This window comes from Mycteria americana, chromosome 7 (assembly GCF_035582795.1).
Source record: "Mycteria americana isolate JAX WOST 10 ecotype Jacksonville Zoo and Gardens chromosome 7, USCA_MyAme_1.0, whole genome shotgun sequence".
Lineage (NCBI taxonomy): Eukaryota > Metazoa > Chordata > Aves > Ciconiiformes > Ciconiidae > Mycteria > Mycteria americana.
This window is the reverse complement of record NC_134371.1, coordinates 42,076,449-42,093,718: the sequence shown is the minus strand read 5'-3', so window position 1 is coordinate 42,093,718 and position 17,270 is coordinate 42,076,449. Positions and strand designations below refer to the sequence as shown.

General features: G+C 65.4%; 1 protein-coding gene across 1 annotated transcript; it reads right to left on the bottom strand.

Annotated features, from left to right (window-relative positions):
• Positions 1 to 371: 371 nt before the first annotated feature.
• Positions 372 to 15,767, bottom strand: CRIP2 (cysteine rich protein 2). The gene is made up of 8 exons (XM_075508103.1): positions 15,625 to 15,767; positions 5,571 to 5,665; positions 3,498 to 3,555; positions 2,870 to 3,010; positions 2,624 to 2,692; positions 2,100 to 2,194; positions 1,746 to 1,803; positions 372 to 1,582 (listed from the first exon to the last, which is right to left on the bottom strand). Exons 1-8 carry the CDS (start codon positions 15,665 to 15,667, stop codon positions 1,515 to 1,517), a joined length of 627 nt encoding a protein of 208 aa, XP_075364218.1. The 5' UTR covers positions 15,668 to 15,767; the 3' UTR covers positions 372 to 1,514.
• Between the last annotated feature and the right edge of the window lie 1,503 nt (positions 15,768 to 17,270).

Genomic DNA, 17,270 nt, shown 5'->3' with positions numbered 1-17,270 from the left:
TGCGCCTGCTCGGCAAGCCCAGGCTGGGGGGAACAGTATCACCTGCTACTTAACATCCCTCCGTTAGTTTTCCACCCTGCAAAGCCAGGGAGGATCCCATCCCATCCCAGCTGCAGGGCCAGCACAGCCTCCTACAAGCCCGTCCTGCCCACAGCCCAGGGAGTGGCCTTGGCTTGTGTGGCACCAAGAGTAGCTCTAGCCTGGGCAGCTGGGGCTCAGCTGGGGCTAAGGCTGCTCTGTCTTGCCCCAGGAGGAGCCAGCTGGGGCAGGACCGTAGCGGCAGGGTCCCCACACTGTCCCAGGACCAGAGGGATGCTGCGCGGTGCACGCAGCTTCCCCCACCCTTGCCCAGAGCTGAGCCGCACAACGCATCTCTCAAAACCTTTATTGTCAGCAAATAACAAAAGTCAGCCCCGCAGCGGCGCAGGGAGCCCAGAGAGAGCAGGGTGCTGGCACCCCAGGGCTCGCCGCCCCGGCGGGTCCCCGGCACTGGCCCCCTCCCTGGCCTCCTGGGCAGCAACGGGGCTGGGCGTGCGCAGGGGGGATGGGTGAGACTCGGGGGCACGTGTCATTCTCCAAAGCAAGGGGCACATTTACAACTGCTTATAAATAAACAACAACAACGAGAAACCTCTGGCTCTGAGAAGCAGGCGGGCATCCCGCCACCGAGCCGCCAGCCCAATGCGCTCTGCCCTCCAAAGGCGGGGAGCAGCCCCGCTCCCCCAGGGCTGCGGCCGCCGGGTGCCCCCCCAGCACAGGCTCTGCTGCTATGGGGGACCAGGCTGGGGGGCCACCAACCCAAACCAGCCGGCAGAGCAGGTTGGGCACCTGCCCGGGTGCACCTACAGGGATGCCCTGGGGGTGCAAGGATGGGGATGCAGGGAGGTGCCAGACCCTGCAACCCCAACGGCGGCTGGGGTCCGCGTGGGGAGAGCAAGAGCCAGGGCACGGAGCCTGGGGAGGGCCCGGAGAAGGGCAGCACTGCCAGAAGGGCCAGAGCCCTCAGGGGACCCACACATCCCCAGCGGCTGGTGAGGAACAGGGCTGGGTGCCCCGACCCCTTTCCCCAGCCCCCTTCCCTAAGTGCCGTGGGACACCTGCCCGGCTCCATCGCCCTCCGTGCGGGGCGCAGCAGGGAGCACCCTCCTGTGGTGGGACTCCCGCCACCACCTTCCCCCCACTCTCAGCCCCTCGGGTGCCACCCACCGTCCCCTGCACACGGTGACATCCCCGCATCCGCCGCACTGCCTCCCGCGCTCGGGGGGCTGGTGGGAGGGCTGGGGAGGGCAGAGCGCATTGGGAACCGTCAGAGACACCTTCTACCTTTGCTTTTAAACACTGAAGCTTATATTAGAGACTATGATATATAACCCGGGGGGCAGGGCCGTCCTGCCCTGAGTAGAGACAGCAGAGAGAGCACAGCTCCGTGGCCAGCCTGGCGAGGGTCTGCTCCCGCTGCGAGCAGGAGGTTAGTACGGGGGCGCAGAGCGGGCAGGCGGGCAGGGGGACACCGTCTAGGGTTGGTTCTTCGCCTCGGGGTCTTTGTCGTAGATGTAGCTTCCCACAGCTCCGGTGTTGACCCCTGCATGGGGGGAGATGCGGGAGGGTGAGGACCCGGGTGGGAAGGCGGCACGCTCCAGGGAGACGTCCCCTCTGGGCGGTGGCACGAGCATCGAGAGCGGCAGCCCAGGCGGGGCACGTGCCCCTGGTCCGGCTCCCCACCCCGAGCAGCCCCAGGCACTCACCCTTTGGCCCGAAGAGGATCCCGTAGCAGGGCTTGTGGCAGTACGGCTGTCCATCGTGCTGTGCAGGGCAGAGAGAAGCACATCACCCAGGGCAGGGGGCTGGGGAAAGGCCAGTCCCCGGGACACGTCCCCCTGGCTGGGCACCTCTCCCGCTCCGCTCGTCCCCTGCGGACGCCCGCACCCCAGCACCCCCAGCGCTCCCCCAGGCTGCGGAAGCTGCTCCTGCCAGCCCTGCCCTGCCCTCTTGCGAAGGCAGGGGCTGCCCAGCCAGCGCCGCGCAGCGCAGCTCAGCCGTGCCCCGCCGGCATCCCCCACGCGCCCTGCCCGGGGCTCTCGGGGCTGGGACGTCCTTACCTCGGCATGGCCCCCCGGGGTCAGCGTCTTGCTGCAGCGCTCGCAGCGTAGGCAGGGACGGTGCCAGTCCTTCCCCAGCGAAGTCACCTTCTCGGCTGGAGCGGGGACAAGGAGGGAGGGTCACGCCAGCCCCCCTGCACACATGCCGAGAGGGAGCACGCCCCGTGGGGACATCACCTCTGCATACAAAATCCTGAAACAGCCCTGTGCACCCCAGCCTCCCGCACCTCTCCCACCCCTCTGCTGCCTCGCAGGTGACAGAGGTTGGCCGAGGACAGCTATTAAGCCCACGCCACTCACCTGGGAGGTGACACAACGCAGATGAAGTCCTGCACCCAGGAGCTCCTCCAAGAGGACCCATCCCTGCAGGCTCCTCGGGCACATCCCTCTGTGCCCCCAACCCCATCTCTGAGCCAAAACCCCCTCCCAGCCGCTCTGCGTGCCCCAGGGGTCCTGCACAGAGCCCTGGCACTGTGGGGCTGTGCCACCCCAGGGCACGCACCCACTGCCCATCGCCACCTTACCAAAGTAGACTCTCTTGCCGCAGCGCGGGCACATGTTGGGCTCCCCGGTGAAGGTGGTGACGCTGGAGGCTGGAAGGAGAGAGGGCATGAGCGTGGGAAGCGGAGGGACATCTCAGCCAGGACACGCGGGTGCGGAGGACCCCCCGCCCACGCCCTGCACCCCACACCATCGCCAAACGCGGTGGCTCTGGACCAGCTGAACACCACAGCAGAGGGCCAGGCTGCCCATCCTGCCCTGCCCCTCACCTTTGCTGGGTCCCTTGGGAGGTGCAGCATTCACCTTCCTCTCCTCCACCTTCACTGGGTGCTCGATGGGTCCTGGAGCAGTCTGCCCCTCGATCTGCGGCTTCTCATAGATGTAGGACCCGGCACCACCAATGTTCACCCCTGCAGTGGGGCAGAGAGAGGCTGCGGTGGCCTGGGAGCACTCGGGGTCTCCATCCTCCCCCCAGCCCCCTGCCCCACCTCCCCCAGCCCTGCTGAGCCACAGGGCCACTGCGGACACCGCTGCACCTCGGCCCCGGCTTGCTTTCTCCTGACCCAGGCTTTCTCCAGCCATATCTGGGATAGGAGAGTGACTCCACCTTCTGTTTGAATTGGAATTTGTTTTTTAAACATTAAAAAAAAAAACCAAACCCAAAACCGAACAGCTGTCAGGACAGATCCCTCCCTCCCTCCAGCAGCTCTCCTCTCCCTCTGCACGAGGGGACGGCAGGGTTGGGACTGCAAAGTGCTGGCTTGATGCTCAGCCCATGCTAGCCTGGCTCCTGGGGTGCTTTCAGGGCCCAGCTTCCCACCAGCGGGGATGAGGGGACCTGGCCCCTCCTGCAGCCCTGGCCATGGCCACCCAGGCACGGGGCGAGCACAGACATACCTTTGGGGCCGAACAGCGTGGCGTAGCAGGGCTTGTGGCAGAAGGGCTTCCCATCGTGCTGAGGAGAGAGGGGAGTGTTAGGGTGCCGAGCAGTGACCACGGTTCCCTCGGGACCGCTTCCATCCCCTCTCGTGTTCAGAGACCACCATGGCCATGCCTACACCCCAAAATGCACCCAGCCTGCGGGTCTCCCAGCGGCAGCCTAACCCGACCCGAACACTCGAGGATTTCGCCTGCATCAAACACTCGGGCTGTTCTGCACATGCTGTACCGCAGGGCTGGAGCACCAGCACCCTGCAGCAGTTCAGCTGAGAGGCATCTCCAAGCCCCAACCCGGCAGCGTGCCACCGGCACCCAGTAAGGCGTCACTTTGCCCGTTAAGCATCCCGTGCGCAGTCGGGCTGTTATTAGGCGCACAGAGCAGCGTGGCTTCCACCGAGCCGAGCCTCCCCCCTCGCCTTGGCCTGAGATCAGAGGCCTCGCGTGGGCGCGGGTCCCAGCCCAGCCGCTATCGGCCCCGCTATCGGCTGGGGGCGATTATCGCAGGAAGGCACGAAGCAGGCGATAAGCCCCAGAGCTCCCCACAGCCGTTTCTCATGGGCCCCCGGGAACCGAGTCCAAGAGAAAAGAAAGAGCATTTGTGGCTGGGGCAAGGGGCCAGCAGGGCTGCCGTGCACACCACCCCGTGTGGAAAACCCCCTGGGACCCTGTCCTCAGGCACGAACCCACCCCATCGCCTGCTCGGCTCCATTCAGCATCTCAGCCCTGCTTCGTGCCCCGCGCTCCTGCCCTCCACCCCCTCTGCTGCAAGGCAAGGACGCCTTGCCCAAAACGGGCCGGGCGGTAGCTAGGCAGAAGCGATGTCCCTTCCCTCGCCTCCCCGAGCGGTGCCGAGCCGAAGGCGAGGGCTGGGAGCGGCCGGGGGCAAGGCTGGCGGCGTGAGCAGGCAGCAGGCTGGCAGCAGGCAGCTGCAAAATACCACAAGGCGTAAATATCAGTGTGCTCGCAGCATTACCATGCCAGAGGGGAGGGTAAATGTTTAGCTGGTCTCCCCGCGACACCTTTCCAACCCGGACGGACACGCTGGCTTGAAAGGTGGGAGAAAAAGCAGTGAAGGGCCAAATCCTGCTGTCGGCACGGTCGGTGGGGGCTTGGCTGCCGTCCCCCACAGGAGCAGAATCTGGCCTTATATGGAGAAGCAGCAAGTCCCCCGGGCTTAACCCAGCCCGAAGCACAGATCCACCCACACAGCCCCATCCTCCCTGGCAGGACCGGCCCCACTCCCTCCACGGACCGGTGGCAACCAGCACGGCTGTCCCTGCCGCCGCCGCCCGCTCCCCAGCTGTGCCGCGTGCTAAAACCACGCTAAAGAGCTGGTGACACTCCGGCATGACAGGCGCTGCGCAAAACCCAGGGCACCGGGTGTCACGCTGGGGCATCGCGCAAGACAAACACAGTTGCTCCCGGGGCCGAGCACCTGCCACCGCTGGCACGGCACCCTCGCGCTCCCAAGCGCTGGGCATCTGCGGAGGCATCGCACGCCAGCGCAAGCCCCAGGGCACCGAAAGCACCAGTGCTGAGCTAGCATCGCCATGGCAACCCGCGCATCCCCGGTTTTTGGTGGTTTTAACCACACTCTGCTGCAGGCTCTCGGCGCCCGCACGCCTTCCAAGCCAGCGCGATGCCTAAACAAGCCTGCCCGGTGCACAGAGCTGCCTCAAGTGCTTGCCGGAGCACACCGAGCCCGGCCGCAGGCTGCCTGGGAGCCCACACCAGGGTGGCACAGCTGGGCACCACACGTGGGGCCAGCACCACTCTGTGGCTTGCCCAGGACTGTGCACGAGAGCTCTCGAGCACCACAGGTCGCAGCAGCAGCAGCACTTGACGCCGCGGTGTGGGCTCCTGGGCTTGCGTGCCGCAGGGACAGCCCATCCGCATGGCCTTGGGTACCTGCCCCAGCCTGATTCCTGGGACTCCCCATCCCTGGGGTGCTTGAGAGCCCTGGAGAGACCACCAGGCCACTCTTGCACGGCAGCACAGCTCCCCCACCCCGTCCGCCCCAGCGGCTCTTACCTCGGCGTGCCCGCCCGGAGTCAGGGTCTTGTTGCAGCGCTCACACTTCAGGCAGAACTTGTGCCAGTCCTTGCCCAGGGAGGACACCTTCTCGGCTGCGGGGAACAGGAGGGAGGGGTGAGCGACTGCCCAGCACCTGCTAAAGCCCCTGGGGAAGCCAGGCTCCAGGCACCACGGGAGGCTGCGCGCAAGGGGGGCTGCTCATCGGCACGCCGTGCAAATCAGCCCCGCTGCGGGGACCGCTCTGCTGCAGCCCACTGGGCCCCCAGGGCCGTTCAGGCCATGGGCACAGGCCCCCCAGCTTCTGACCCCCCCCAGCGCCGGCTCTGCCATCGCACAGACGCCCTTTCCCACGTGCCAGTCAGTAGCATTTGCCTTCCTACTCCCTGTGTCTATTTTTACCAGCCACGTTACCCGGAATGACCCTGCTCCCATTCAAATATTTGGTGTTACCATGCCCACCCCACCCCACCCATTTCGTCATGCTTCCCCCGCACGCGCCCAGCCTCTCGGGCTCCCCAGGGAGCCTCGGCCACGGTTCCAGCCCTCGGCTGGAGCCGCCCCCGGTGCTGCTCCCAGGGCACCCGCCTGCCGGGAGGGTGGGATGGCAGACAGCCTCCAGCATCACCAAGGATGGACGTTTGGCCCTGGAAAACACCCATCTCTTGGGCATGCAGGAGCTCCCCGCTCGCCCCCAGCCCGGGAGCAGGCGCGACTTGCAGACGGGTACGTGGGCACGGCCTCTGCATGGCCCCAGAGTGCCAGGAACCTGCGGAGCAACTCGCTGCCAGCACCAAAAACAGTTTCACAGCATCAGTGGGCAAATTCAGGGAAGAAAAATGCTTTGAGACCGGTTACATGAACGCACCTCCTCCGGCCGGCCCCAAGCTGTACGTCTCCAGGAGCAGGCTGGGAGGTAGCACGGGCTGCCAGTCCTCATCCTGCATCCCTGGCCTCGCGCCGTCTCCCCTCCCTCCCAGCTCCTGGGGGGCCGGGTGCTGCCCCATACCCCCCGCTGATACCCGTTCGCCCTCCCTCTCCCCCGCACATGTGCGGAGACAGCTGGAAAACAGCGTGATCCTGTTAAAGCCACCGTAAAACTAAATCAGAATAGCCAAATAAAATATTTAACAAGCAAATAAAAGCGCAACCGGAGCCCAGCCCTGCTCTACAAGAAGACCTCCTCCGCAATGGCGGGTTTCCCAGCCCTTTTTCCCCCAAGGACCTCAGCAAATGTCACCTGTTTGCATCAGGTCGAGATGGGGGTCAAAAGCTCCCCAAGGGCAGGTCCTGTCTTCAAGAGCCACCCTCCTCCTAAGGCAAACAGCTGCATCTGGGGCACGTCGCAGGGCCAAGATAAGCTGAAACAACTGCCATCACCACCCAAAAAATCAGCCCCGGTGCAAGGCGGGATGGCCGGTGGCAGAGGAGGGCAGCTCGAGGAGGCAGAACCGAAGCCATCGCACCAGGGTGCAGGGGAGAGCCCCAAGAGCATCCCCAAGCAAGCACGTGGAGGACGGGCTTGGGGGACCAGCATCAGCTGGAGGCAGCTCCAAACCGACCTCCCGGTGATGCCACAGACGAGTCCAGGCTGTTGGACCAAACCCCAGGCAGGGCGGACAGCAGGGTGAAGGGATGCCCCGCCGCAGCCGGGGGTCTGTGCCTGCCTGCTCAAAGCTGCCAGGGCAAATCCCTGCTGGCCCCCAAGCCCGGGGACTCAGGAGGGCTCACGCTTCCCCAGCCCCTCGCAGCAGGCAGCACACGGGGAAGGGGCCGGGGCCGGACCCTGCCCTCCCCTTCCTCTGCAGCCCTCAGCCACCCCTGGGGGCAGAGGACCAGCCCCAGGGCACACAGCCCCAAGCCCCCCCAGCCCTGCAAGCGCTCCCCAAAAGCAAGGGGGACACAGAGATCCCAGCACCCCACTGCCTTGGGGCTGTTGCAGGAGCCCTGCATCCCCCCAGCCCTCCCCGGCAGGAACGGGTGCCTCCCCGGGGTGACCAGGGAGGGAATCGGAGCGTGATGGGCTGAAAGCCGAGCTGGAGGCTCAGGGCCAAAGAGCCGCTCAGCTTTGTCACAGCGGATGCACAGCCAGGCCAGGCCGCGCGTCGGCTGCGTCACCCCCGGCTCCCCCCGCCGCCCCGGCCCAGCGCCGACGCGGCCCTGGGTACAAAGGAGGAAACTCCCGGCGGATGTTTTCTGGAGGCCATTGCAATTACAGCCGGCCACAGCCCACGCCAGCTCCTTCCTGCCCCCGCGAGATGAGATGCCCCCCCAATGTCTCCCCCTCCATAATATCTCAGGCAGCTGTAAATCCCTGCTGCTCCCTGACGAATGCACCCCCCCGCCAAGGCATCCCCGAGCCATGCAGAGCATGAGGGACCTCGCCAGCCCCTGGCAGGGGACGGGGCAGGAGGTGGCCTGGTGCACCATCCTGCTCCTGGGGCACGGGGACAGCCCGGGAACCGCGGGGGCTGCCCCTTGCCCACGGGTGGAAATGCCACACAGAGGTTTGTCAGGCATCCTCTGGCTGCAAACAAGGGCTCCCAGGGGCCGCGGCCGGCACAGCCGGGACGGCTTTCCAGGCAGCATTGTTTGCGTTGAGAAGAGGAAGCAGCTTGGAGCCACCCCAGCCCATTTCCAGGGCAGCAGCGTCCCGCCTGTGGCCACGCTGCCCCATAAATCACCGCAGAGGGAAAGCACCAGCGCCCAGATTTCCTGTCACCCAGCCACATCTGCTCCACCTTTGCATCAGCTCCAGAGGAGAAGTCTCTGGCCATGTCCTCCCGCCATGGCAGAGAGCCCCGGGCAGCTGCTGGGGGGAGCCCCGCTCCGCACCCCCCGACTCTGGGGGGCACCCCACCATCAGCACTGCGAGAGTGCGGGATGGCACGGGGCTCCAGCGCAGGCTTTGTCTGGCTACACGTCACACCGCACCCAGCCTCCGCCACCGAACACCATGCCCTGCCACGCCGAGCCACGCCAGGAAGGGACAGGCCAGCACCCGTGTCCTCTCAGCATCACACCGAGCGCACACGCGTCCTGCCCCGCTTGCTGGATCCCGCACCTACACACTCAGCCCGTGGCAAGATGCTCCCCTCAAGCCCACCAAATTTAAACCAGCTGTGCAGCACCCCCTGGGAAGGGCAGAGTTAAGGGTACTCGCTGCAGGAATTCGGCCTCTGCCAAATGTGCGTCACTCGGGGTTTGCCTGCCCTGGGTTACCCGCCTCGCCGTGGGTGGGCACCATCGATAATAAACCTCTCCCCTAGGGGAAATGCCCCTGCGGAGGAGAGGTGGAGGCACGGCCAGGTTCATGGCCAGCTGCAGGATGCAGCCATGGGGTGGATTTGCACCGTGCAGGGGGTGCAGCCCACGCCGACGAGGGACACCACCAGAGACGAGGGACACCACCAGAGACGGGGAAAATCAGAGGGCAGGAGCAGGAAAGCGCCCGAGGGGGCTGCCGAGGCAGTCTGCTCCCCGCGGCTCTGCAGCAGCCCCACCCCAGAGACAACACGGCTCATCCCTTAATTACCCGCCAAGCCTGGGCAAGGCAGCTGGCACGGGCCAGAGGCAAGCGCATCTTTTTGGGGTGGGAAGGGAGCATCCCTCCTCCCAGCCTCAGCGCCGGGGGCTGCACCGAGACGGCTCCAGGCCCTCGCGCAGGTATTTCCACAGCCTGACGTCAGCGCTGCTTCCAGCCGGAGGCTTGTTCAGCAAAAGCAACCATAGCTGCAGCCGCGTCTCTGCAAAGGGCTGGGCTGTGCCCCATCCATCCTACCGCGGCCCTGGGAGGACAGGGACCCAGCGACAGGCACCCCTGGAGGAGAGGGATGCCGTCAGACTGACAGCAGATGCACTTCAAAGCAGTCGCAGGCACAAAGGAATGAATAAGAGAGATGAGCGCAGGGAAAGGAGCCTGGTAAATGGCTGGAAACAAAGCCAAGAGCCCAGGTAGCCAGCAGCCTCGTCCTCGCAGTGGCTGGGGGATGGAAAAGATGGAGGGATGGCTTGAGGATTTCCTCCCGTGCCGTGCTGGGCCGTGCCGTGCCACCAGCTGTGGTGCCCCCCCGGTCTCCTGGGAAGGGTCTGTGCTGCCTTCCCACGTCCCCCACCCCGTCCCCTCCTGCCCTCCTCGGGCACGGCCAGGCAGCTCCTCTCCCCCATCACCCAGCCGGTGCCGACAGTTACACCGCACTGTGATTTTGTAGCCAAGATGTATATATATATTTAGCTCCTCCGCAGCAAGGCAAGGCAAGCCCTCCGGCCCCAAGCCGCTCGCTTGCTGGGCTCCCTCCAAGTGCGCAACACAGCCAGCTCGGTACGGCCTCGCCGGGAGCACAGCCGGGGGGGGAATGAGGAATACTCCAGGCAGGGGGTCCCGCTTCCCAGGGCCTCGCTTCCAGCTGAGTGGAGAGGCGAGGTCTTCCGCAGGACCCGAGCCCCCGCGTAGCCAAGCCACTTGGGCACGAGCGAGGGTTGTTTGATTTCCAGCTGCAGCCCTAATGCATGGCGTGGCTCCCGTCCACCCCGCCGCTCCCTGCCTCTCTGCTGACAAAACCTCACCTACTGCAGGCACCTTCCTGGCCATGAGCCTTCAACCTCCCGTTCTGGTTCACAGGGCCAGGGCAGCCTCCAGCAAGTCCCTCTCCATTTTCCACGGGGCTGCTGTACTTCATCAAGCAGCGTCTGCACGGGATGCATCCCTCCAGCTCTGAGGCCAGGCAGCTTGACCGCGGCTGTGCTGGGATAGGATCAGCAGCATTTCTTGCCAAGCATTGGGTTCAGCCAGGGCTGAGCCCAAGAAACAATCTGCTTTCTTGCCGCGACGCAGACCCACACGCGAGGCGTTGCAGGCAGGACCCCTGGCCAGCACGAAAAATCCAGGCAGCCCGCAGCCCTCCTCTAGCCCTGCTGCACGGCGAGGGGCAGAGCGGCCACGGAGAGCCGGGGCACGGGCAGGCACACAAGCAAAACCCCTCCCTAGGTAATTGCTGGTCCAGAGAACAGTGTTCCTCCTGCGCGCTGAGATACCATCTCTGGCGGGCAGCGCTGGGAGGATGAGACAGGTTCCTGGCCCCTGGAGCGAGAGCAGGTCTCGGAGACGTGCTGGAGCAGCCAAGCCAGTCTAAGTGCCCCTCCAGCCCCACGGCTCCTCACCTCCCCACCCTGCTGGCTCCCCACAGCCATGGGGCACAACCAGCTCCAAGCAGGGTTTGGCCCAGGGCTGTGGGCAACACAGTGCGAACAGAGATGGCAGGGGAAAGGATGCTCGGGACCTCCCTGGGGGCCACAGCACCAGCGCTCCCCACCGGCAAGCGCACGGCAGGCTGGTGGGAGAGCTCTCCCCACCCTCGTGCCAGGACCTGTCCCCCACCATCACCTCCCTGGTTGCTTCAGAGCCTCCCAGCCCACTGGCAGGAGCGATGGGCACCACCACCCCTCCACAGCCGGCTGGCACCACGGCACACGCTCCAGGCTCCGTATTTGATTGCAACATTGCAGTGACAGATTTTCCATTACCTCTCGCTTGGGCGTTCCTGCTCCGCCTTTCCTTGCCTTTCCTTTCCAGTTCCGTCACCTCACCTCTCCCCATCCCTCTGCTCCTGCCAGGGACAGGGAGGGAGGGCGGGAATACGAGGAGCTCTGCCCAAGACCTGCCTGGGACCTGAGACGTGGCTGCAGAGCTCTACAAACCAGACAGCAAATGGAGTCACGCAGGACCAGCCGAGCTTGCAGAGAGCTGCCTGCCAGCCCCAAGCCTCCGGCACCCACGGCCCCAGGAGCAGCACCGCTCCCCGCAGGCTGGCTGTACAAACCCCTGGCACAACCCCTGCGGGCACATCCACGCAGATCCCTGTGTCCCACAGCACCTGAGCCCCAGCTCCACGCAAGGCAGGCAACTGCCCGCAAACACGCACACGAGATGCCAGCACCGCACCGTGCAGCAGCCCCAACAGCTCCAGCAAAGCGTGCACTTCACAGTGCGCGAGAACAAGGGGGCCGAGACCTCACACCGGCCCGGCCCGCCCTCCCACAGATAATTTTCTATAGCTCGCGCTATTTTCCTGAGGGAAAAGCTAATGCTAATGAGCCCATCCTTCAGCTTCCCACAGAGGCATCCCACCCCCGGCAGGGCCCTGCGCAGGGAGCAGGGAACCGGTGCATCCGTAGTTACCATTCTGCGAGGTCCGTGCACGCTCTGAGAGCAGCCGCCCTGAGACGTCGGGGGAGGCAGATACCCAAGGAGCCCAGCCAGCCTTCGTGCTGGCAAGCCAGGGGCCGTGCTGACGCTGACGTGCCGACTGCTACGCCGGCTGCGCTTGAAGAGCCGCTTCCTTTGTTAGGGACGGCTGTAATTGAAATAAAGCCCTCCAGACTCTCCTGCCCGGCCGCTGGCAGGCCACCCTCTCCCAACAGCCAGTGCCCGGAGCCAAGGACAGCGGTTACTTATTAATTGCAGAGCGGCTTCTGCAGCTTGAATTTCTGCAGGGCTGACCCGCTGGGATGGTGCTCTGCAGGGAGAACTCCCCACACCTCGCTGCACCCCGTGTCTTGCTGCACCCCTCTCCTCCGGTACGCTCAGGACGTCAGCGTGACAGCAGGGTCGGGCATCTGCTGCGGGCCCCTTTGAGCACGCTAGGCTTGGACCCTCCTTGCTTCCCAGCTGGATGTGTCCATGTCCTTAGTCCCCCCCTGGCACCCCACCGGCAAACCATCCCCAGAGAGCAGCTTTGCTGCTCCGGCTGCAGACATAGCCGGGACAAGCCCCGGGGCTACTGGGTGACTCCCACGTGCTTTTAGGATGCACCTTCCCAAACAGCACAGCAGCCTCCCACCAGCCCTCAGACACCCCAGCACGTGCAGAGAGCTCCCCGAAAGCCACCCGCCGATGGACCCCACTGCACGTGCGCTTGCCACATCCCTGGGGCTTTCGCCTGCCCCGCGCTTGGAATGGGAAAACAGGAAACCCCCCGCCGCCGCGATCCCCCGCAGTTCCCTGGGAAGAGAGGACGGGAGGCGGAAAGGCTTGGCCAGGGCTCCCGGTGACCCTGCAAAACTCATTTAAGGCTAGCGATGCAAAAGGGAGCTGGGGAAATGTGCGGCTGTTTGGCTTCAGGCGACTCTGGCCCCTCCAGCGCTTCCTGCCAGAAGAGATAACCCAAACCCAATCCCAACCCACCGACACCTGCCAGTGCGGGATGGGAACCGGCCCCAGCAGCCACCGGCAGTGCTGCTCCTCCGGTTAAACATTCACTTCATCCCTCCAACCTTCCCAAGGCAGGAAAGTTAGCCCCAGCCGCTCCTGGAAACAATGTCACAGACCTCAGCCTGCTTTAAAAAAAAAAATAGAAAAAAAGCCAGAAAACTATTTTTATATTTCCCTGTGCTTTTTAAAGGAAAAAAGCTCATTCTGTAGCTCAGGAAACGCCCACATCCTCCTGACTGCGCAGGGAGGAGCCCGCTGGATTTTTCCAGGGAGCATGAAGCAACAGGCAGGCTGGAAATCAGTTTTCCATTGGTACCCACAATTGTTGGCATTGGTCAGCCGCTCAGGCACTGCGCGGGGCCGGGAACGGGACGCGGTGGCATTTCTCACACATGACCCACGGCTGCAATCCCAGGCATTTGAGAAGTTATAGTTGCCAGTGTTCATTCAGCACAGGCGAGGAGCGCTCCCAAACAAGCGGGGCTTTATGAATCACCTCCCCGTTAAGCTTCAGACCAGCCGAGGAATTCACAAGCGTTACCAAACCCCAGGCGTAACGCTCCCATCACCTTCCCACTGAACCACACGGTCCATCGGGAGGAAACCCCAGGAGCCGTGTCCCGGAAAGACCGCTCAGAGGTTGCATCCAGTTCCTATGCATTAAATAAACGGACCCAGGTTTATTCTGCCGGAGCCTGGGTGGTTCCTCAAGGAAAAGCTCAAGGCGTCAGCAAGGACACGCTCCAGCCTATCTCGGCTCCAAGCACAGAGAAGTTTTTGGCTCGCTCCCGTTTCAGCTCACCCCCCGGTCTCTCTTAGGGGCAGCGGGGGCCGCGCGGTCCCTGCGGGGAGGTGTGTGATGGGAGCTGCCGCTCCCGCGCTGCCGGGCACCTGCCTCCTCCTTGCCTGCAGGGCAAGGCGTCTCCCAGCGGGGCAGGAATGGGGAAGCCAAGGAGCAGCAGAGACCTGGACGTGAACCACTACACCTACAGAAACCCACCCGGGGAGAGAGAGACGGCACACAGCTGAGGGCATGGGGTACACACTGTTCCCCCCCCGACCACATCCCCAAGAGACCCACAAGGCCCCCAGCACACATGGAGAGAGAAAGAGCACGGGCGCTGCTGGGGGCTGGCGCTTCACCTCCTGGCACAGCCCGGCCTCCTCCGGCAGCGAGGCGGGGGTCCCTGAGCCCGGCTCCAGCCCCCCCGCGCAGGGCAGGCTCATGCCTGGAGCGAGAGGAGAGACTCTGACCCCGGGCCAGTGCCCAGCTGGCTAGACGGACACGCTATTTTCTGCTTAAAAAGGAAAAGATTCACACAAGGAAAGACATCCAAGGGGCCGAGCCCTTCCCACCCCCACACAAATAGGTTTATTTAAAGGAGGAAGACAGCAAATTCCTATTTCTCTATGTTTACTTGGAGATGGCTGGAAAGGAATGAAAGCACCAATGCCTCAAACGCTCAGGCACCCTCAGGACCCTTTGGTATTTCTCCACCAAACAAACATGCTGAGGCAGCAGGGGCTGGACCCTGGAGCACCAGAGGGAGACGGGCAGGGAGGGATGCAGGGAGGCACTGCCAGGCCAGGCCAGCTGGACCCCATGGCCGGCAGGTCCCAGGAGGCAGCTCGGGCTGGATCTGTCCCCAGAGCCACCCTGAGACTGCAGTGCAGCCCCGAGGATACCCGCCCCGGGGCCAGGGAGGTCAGGTCAGCCCCGGGAGGCTCCTGGCTGGGCACCGCCACGCAGGGGCAAGCGGGCTGGGGCAGGCTGCTCGGGGAGCTGCGGTGAGGCACCAAGGCAGGGGATCAGCCCTCGCTCCCACCTTCACCCCCGGCATTTTCTGCAACTTGGGCGACGGCGCTCACCCCGGGATGCCCGACGGGAGACACCCCAGCCCCGGTTCCCAGAGATCCCGACCAGCCGCAATCCCAAGCAGGGCCCTCGGAGACCTGCAGGGACTCGCCGCTGCCCAAACCCGGTCCGGGCATGCCGAGATGGACTTCTGAGCCCAGACGCTGTCTTTGAAAAAGTCCCGTAGAAACCCCAAACCATTCATTAGCTCACCCACTTGGGAACAGCCCACAGAGGGCTGGGTGAGAGGCGAGATGGGGAGGGGTGAACAGCACACCTGGAGCGAGATTTGCAGGGAATGGGAACAAATTGGCTGGGAGAAGGTTTTGTTTGCACCTGCCACTGGCTGCTCCTCCGCACTAAGAGGCCCCCCGGCTCACGGGAGCCCCCTGCCCAGCACCCCGTCCATGTCAGATGGGCTGGGTTCCCCTATGACCCAAGCCAGTGGGTATGCGGGGACACGAGCCCCCCTCCAGCACCAAAACAGGCTGCAGGCACACACCCCAACCACGGCTCCTCACCCCCTGCTTCACCTGCTCAGCCCAGGGAGCAGGGGCGGGTGCCCGGGACCCCCCTGCCACCCACGCCCCCCGTGTCCCCCGCCCCAGGGCCAGCCGGCAGCATCCCCCAGCACAGCCCGGGGATGGGGGTCCGGGGGGGGGGGGGAGAAGAGCAGAGGGGCCGCGGCCGCTGCGAGGGGGGCCCGGGGGAGAAGCAGCTGCTGCCGGGCAGGTCTGTGGGTGCCCCGCTGGGGAGCCGCGGCCGAGCGGGGACCCGGGGACGCGCCGGGCTTGGGGACAGCGGACCCGGGGACACACCCCGGCGCCGGGAAGGAGAAGAGGACCTGGGGACGCACCGGGGCTTGGGGAAGGGGGAGGCAGGGAAGAGCGCCGGCTCCGGGAGGGGCGACCGGGGACAGGGCGGGGGTCCCGGGGATGCGCCCCGGCTCGGGGAGGGGGATGCGGGGCGGGCCCCGGGGATGCGCTCACCGAAGTACACGGTCTTGTCGCACTTGGGGCACTTGGATGCCATGGCGGGGGAGCGGAGCGGAGCCGTGCCGAGCCGTACCGAGCCGAGCCGCGCCGCGCCGTGCGCCCCGCTCCGCCCGGCCTCCGCCCACTGGCCCCGCCGCCGCCCGGGGGGGGCCGGGGCGGGGCTGCCCGCGGAGCGTCTGCCCGGCTCGGTACGGCTCGGCACGGCTCGGTCCCGAGCGCGGCAGGTGCACGGTGCCCTGCAAACCCGCCCGGGGCAAACCTCCCAGCTGCTCCCCATCTCCGACAGCCCAAAGCTGCAAGGTCTGACGATTCCCCTTTCCTGGGAAAAAAATGTAAAAGGTTGCAACTAAGCAACGTGACTTGTGGGTTTTTACCAGCTCTGTGCCCGGTCCCCTCCAGTGCACGCCCGAGCAGCCGTGCCACCTTGCCTGTCCCTGGGTGAGTCCTGCATCCCTGCGGGCTGGCACCCACCCGCGGGACCAGCAGGTCCCATCGCCACAACCCCCAGCCCCAGAGCCCGTGCGAGAAATGGAGCAAGCACAGGCGCCGTCTTGCCCCCTCCTTCAGGGACAGCTAAGGGACACTTAGTCCCCTCTTTTAGGGACAGGGGAACACCGGGGGGGTGCTTTCAAACTCTCGGTGCACACACACAGCCCTGCACGGTTAGGCTGGTGGAAGAGAGGGACTGTGTGGCCGCAGAGGGGTGTACAGCCGGTTGCTGTGGTCCTTCAGGGTGGCAGGTTGGTGCCTGAGGAAGCCCGGCACCAAATGCACTGGCTGAGAGACCACCAGCTGCATCCTGACAGCGGCCGCCCTCAGAGAGCCAGGCCCTGGTGCCAGGGCTCTCACAGCCAGGGCTGTGCAGGAGCTGGCTTGGTGGGAGGGTGCCCGGGTGGGGCGGAGGGCGCAGGGGCTGGCAGCAGGCGCAGAGGGGGTGGGCAGCAGCCCCCCGCCCCAGGAAGCGCCGTGCCTGCACCGGGTATTCTTAGACACATTTTTTCCGGATGGGGTAACTGAGAAACCCAGATTAGGTGGCTGGGACGACAGGCCTGATATGGGAGACCTTGGCGGGGGGACGAGGGCGAGAGGCCCTGGGGGAGCAGAGATAGCGGTGACGGCAGGCTGGCGAGGCGAGGGATGGAGGCACGTCTCCTGGCGGCCTTGCTAGCACGGCACGGCACGGCACGGCATCACGGGGCAGCGCTGCCCATCACAGGCACGCCATGGCCCTGGGGCACGAGTTGAGGGTGCTGGTCCTGGGGCCAGCCCCAGCAGAGGGGCTCGGGCATCTCCCATCCCATCTGCAGACGCGCTCGCTGCCCGGCACCCCCAGCCATTCCCCGCCAGAACCCCGCTCCGGCGGGGCGGGCTGCCTCGCCACAGCGCCCAGCAGCCCCCGGCTCCCGGCGCCATTTTGCTCCGTTGCCATGGAAACGCCCATGTCAAAAATCCCTCTGGCTGCTGCCGCTGCGAAGGGATGCTCGGGGAGCCGTGAAGCAATGCCGGGGCGGCAGTGCCGGCTTCGCCCCCTCTAAAGCGTGCCCCATGGTGGGGTGCAAACCCCCCTGCACCAGGGGAAGCCCCTCTGTGCCCGGGCGGCCGGATCCTGCACCGCGGGGCTGCTGCGGGCAGCGGGTGCA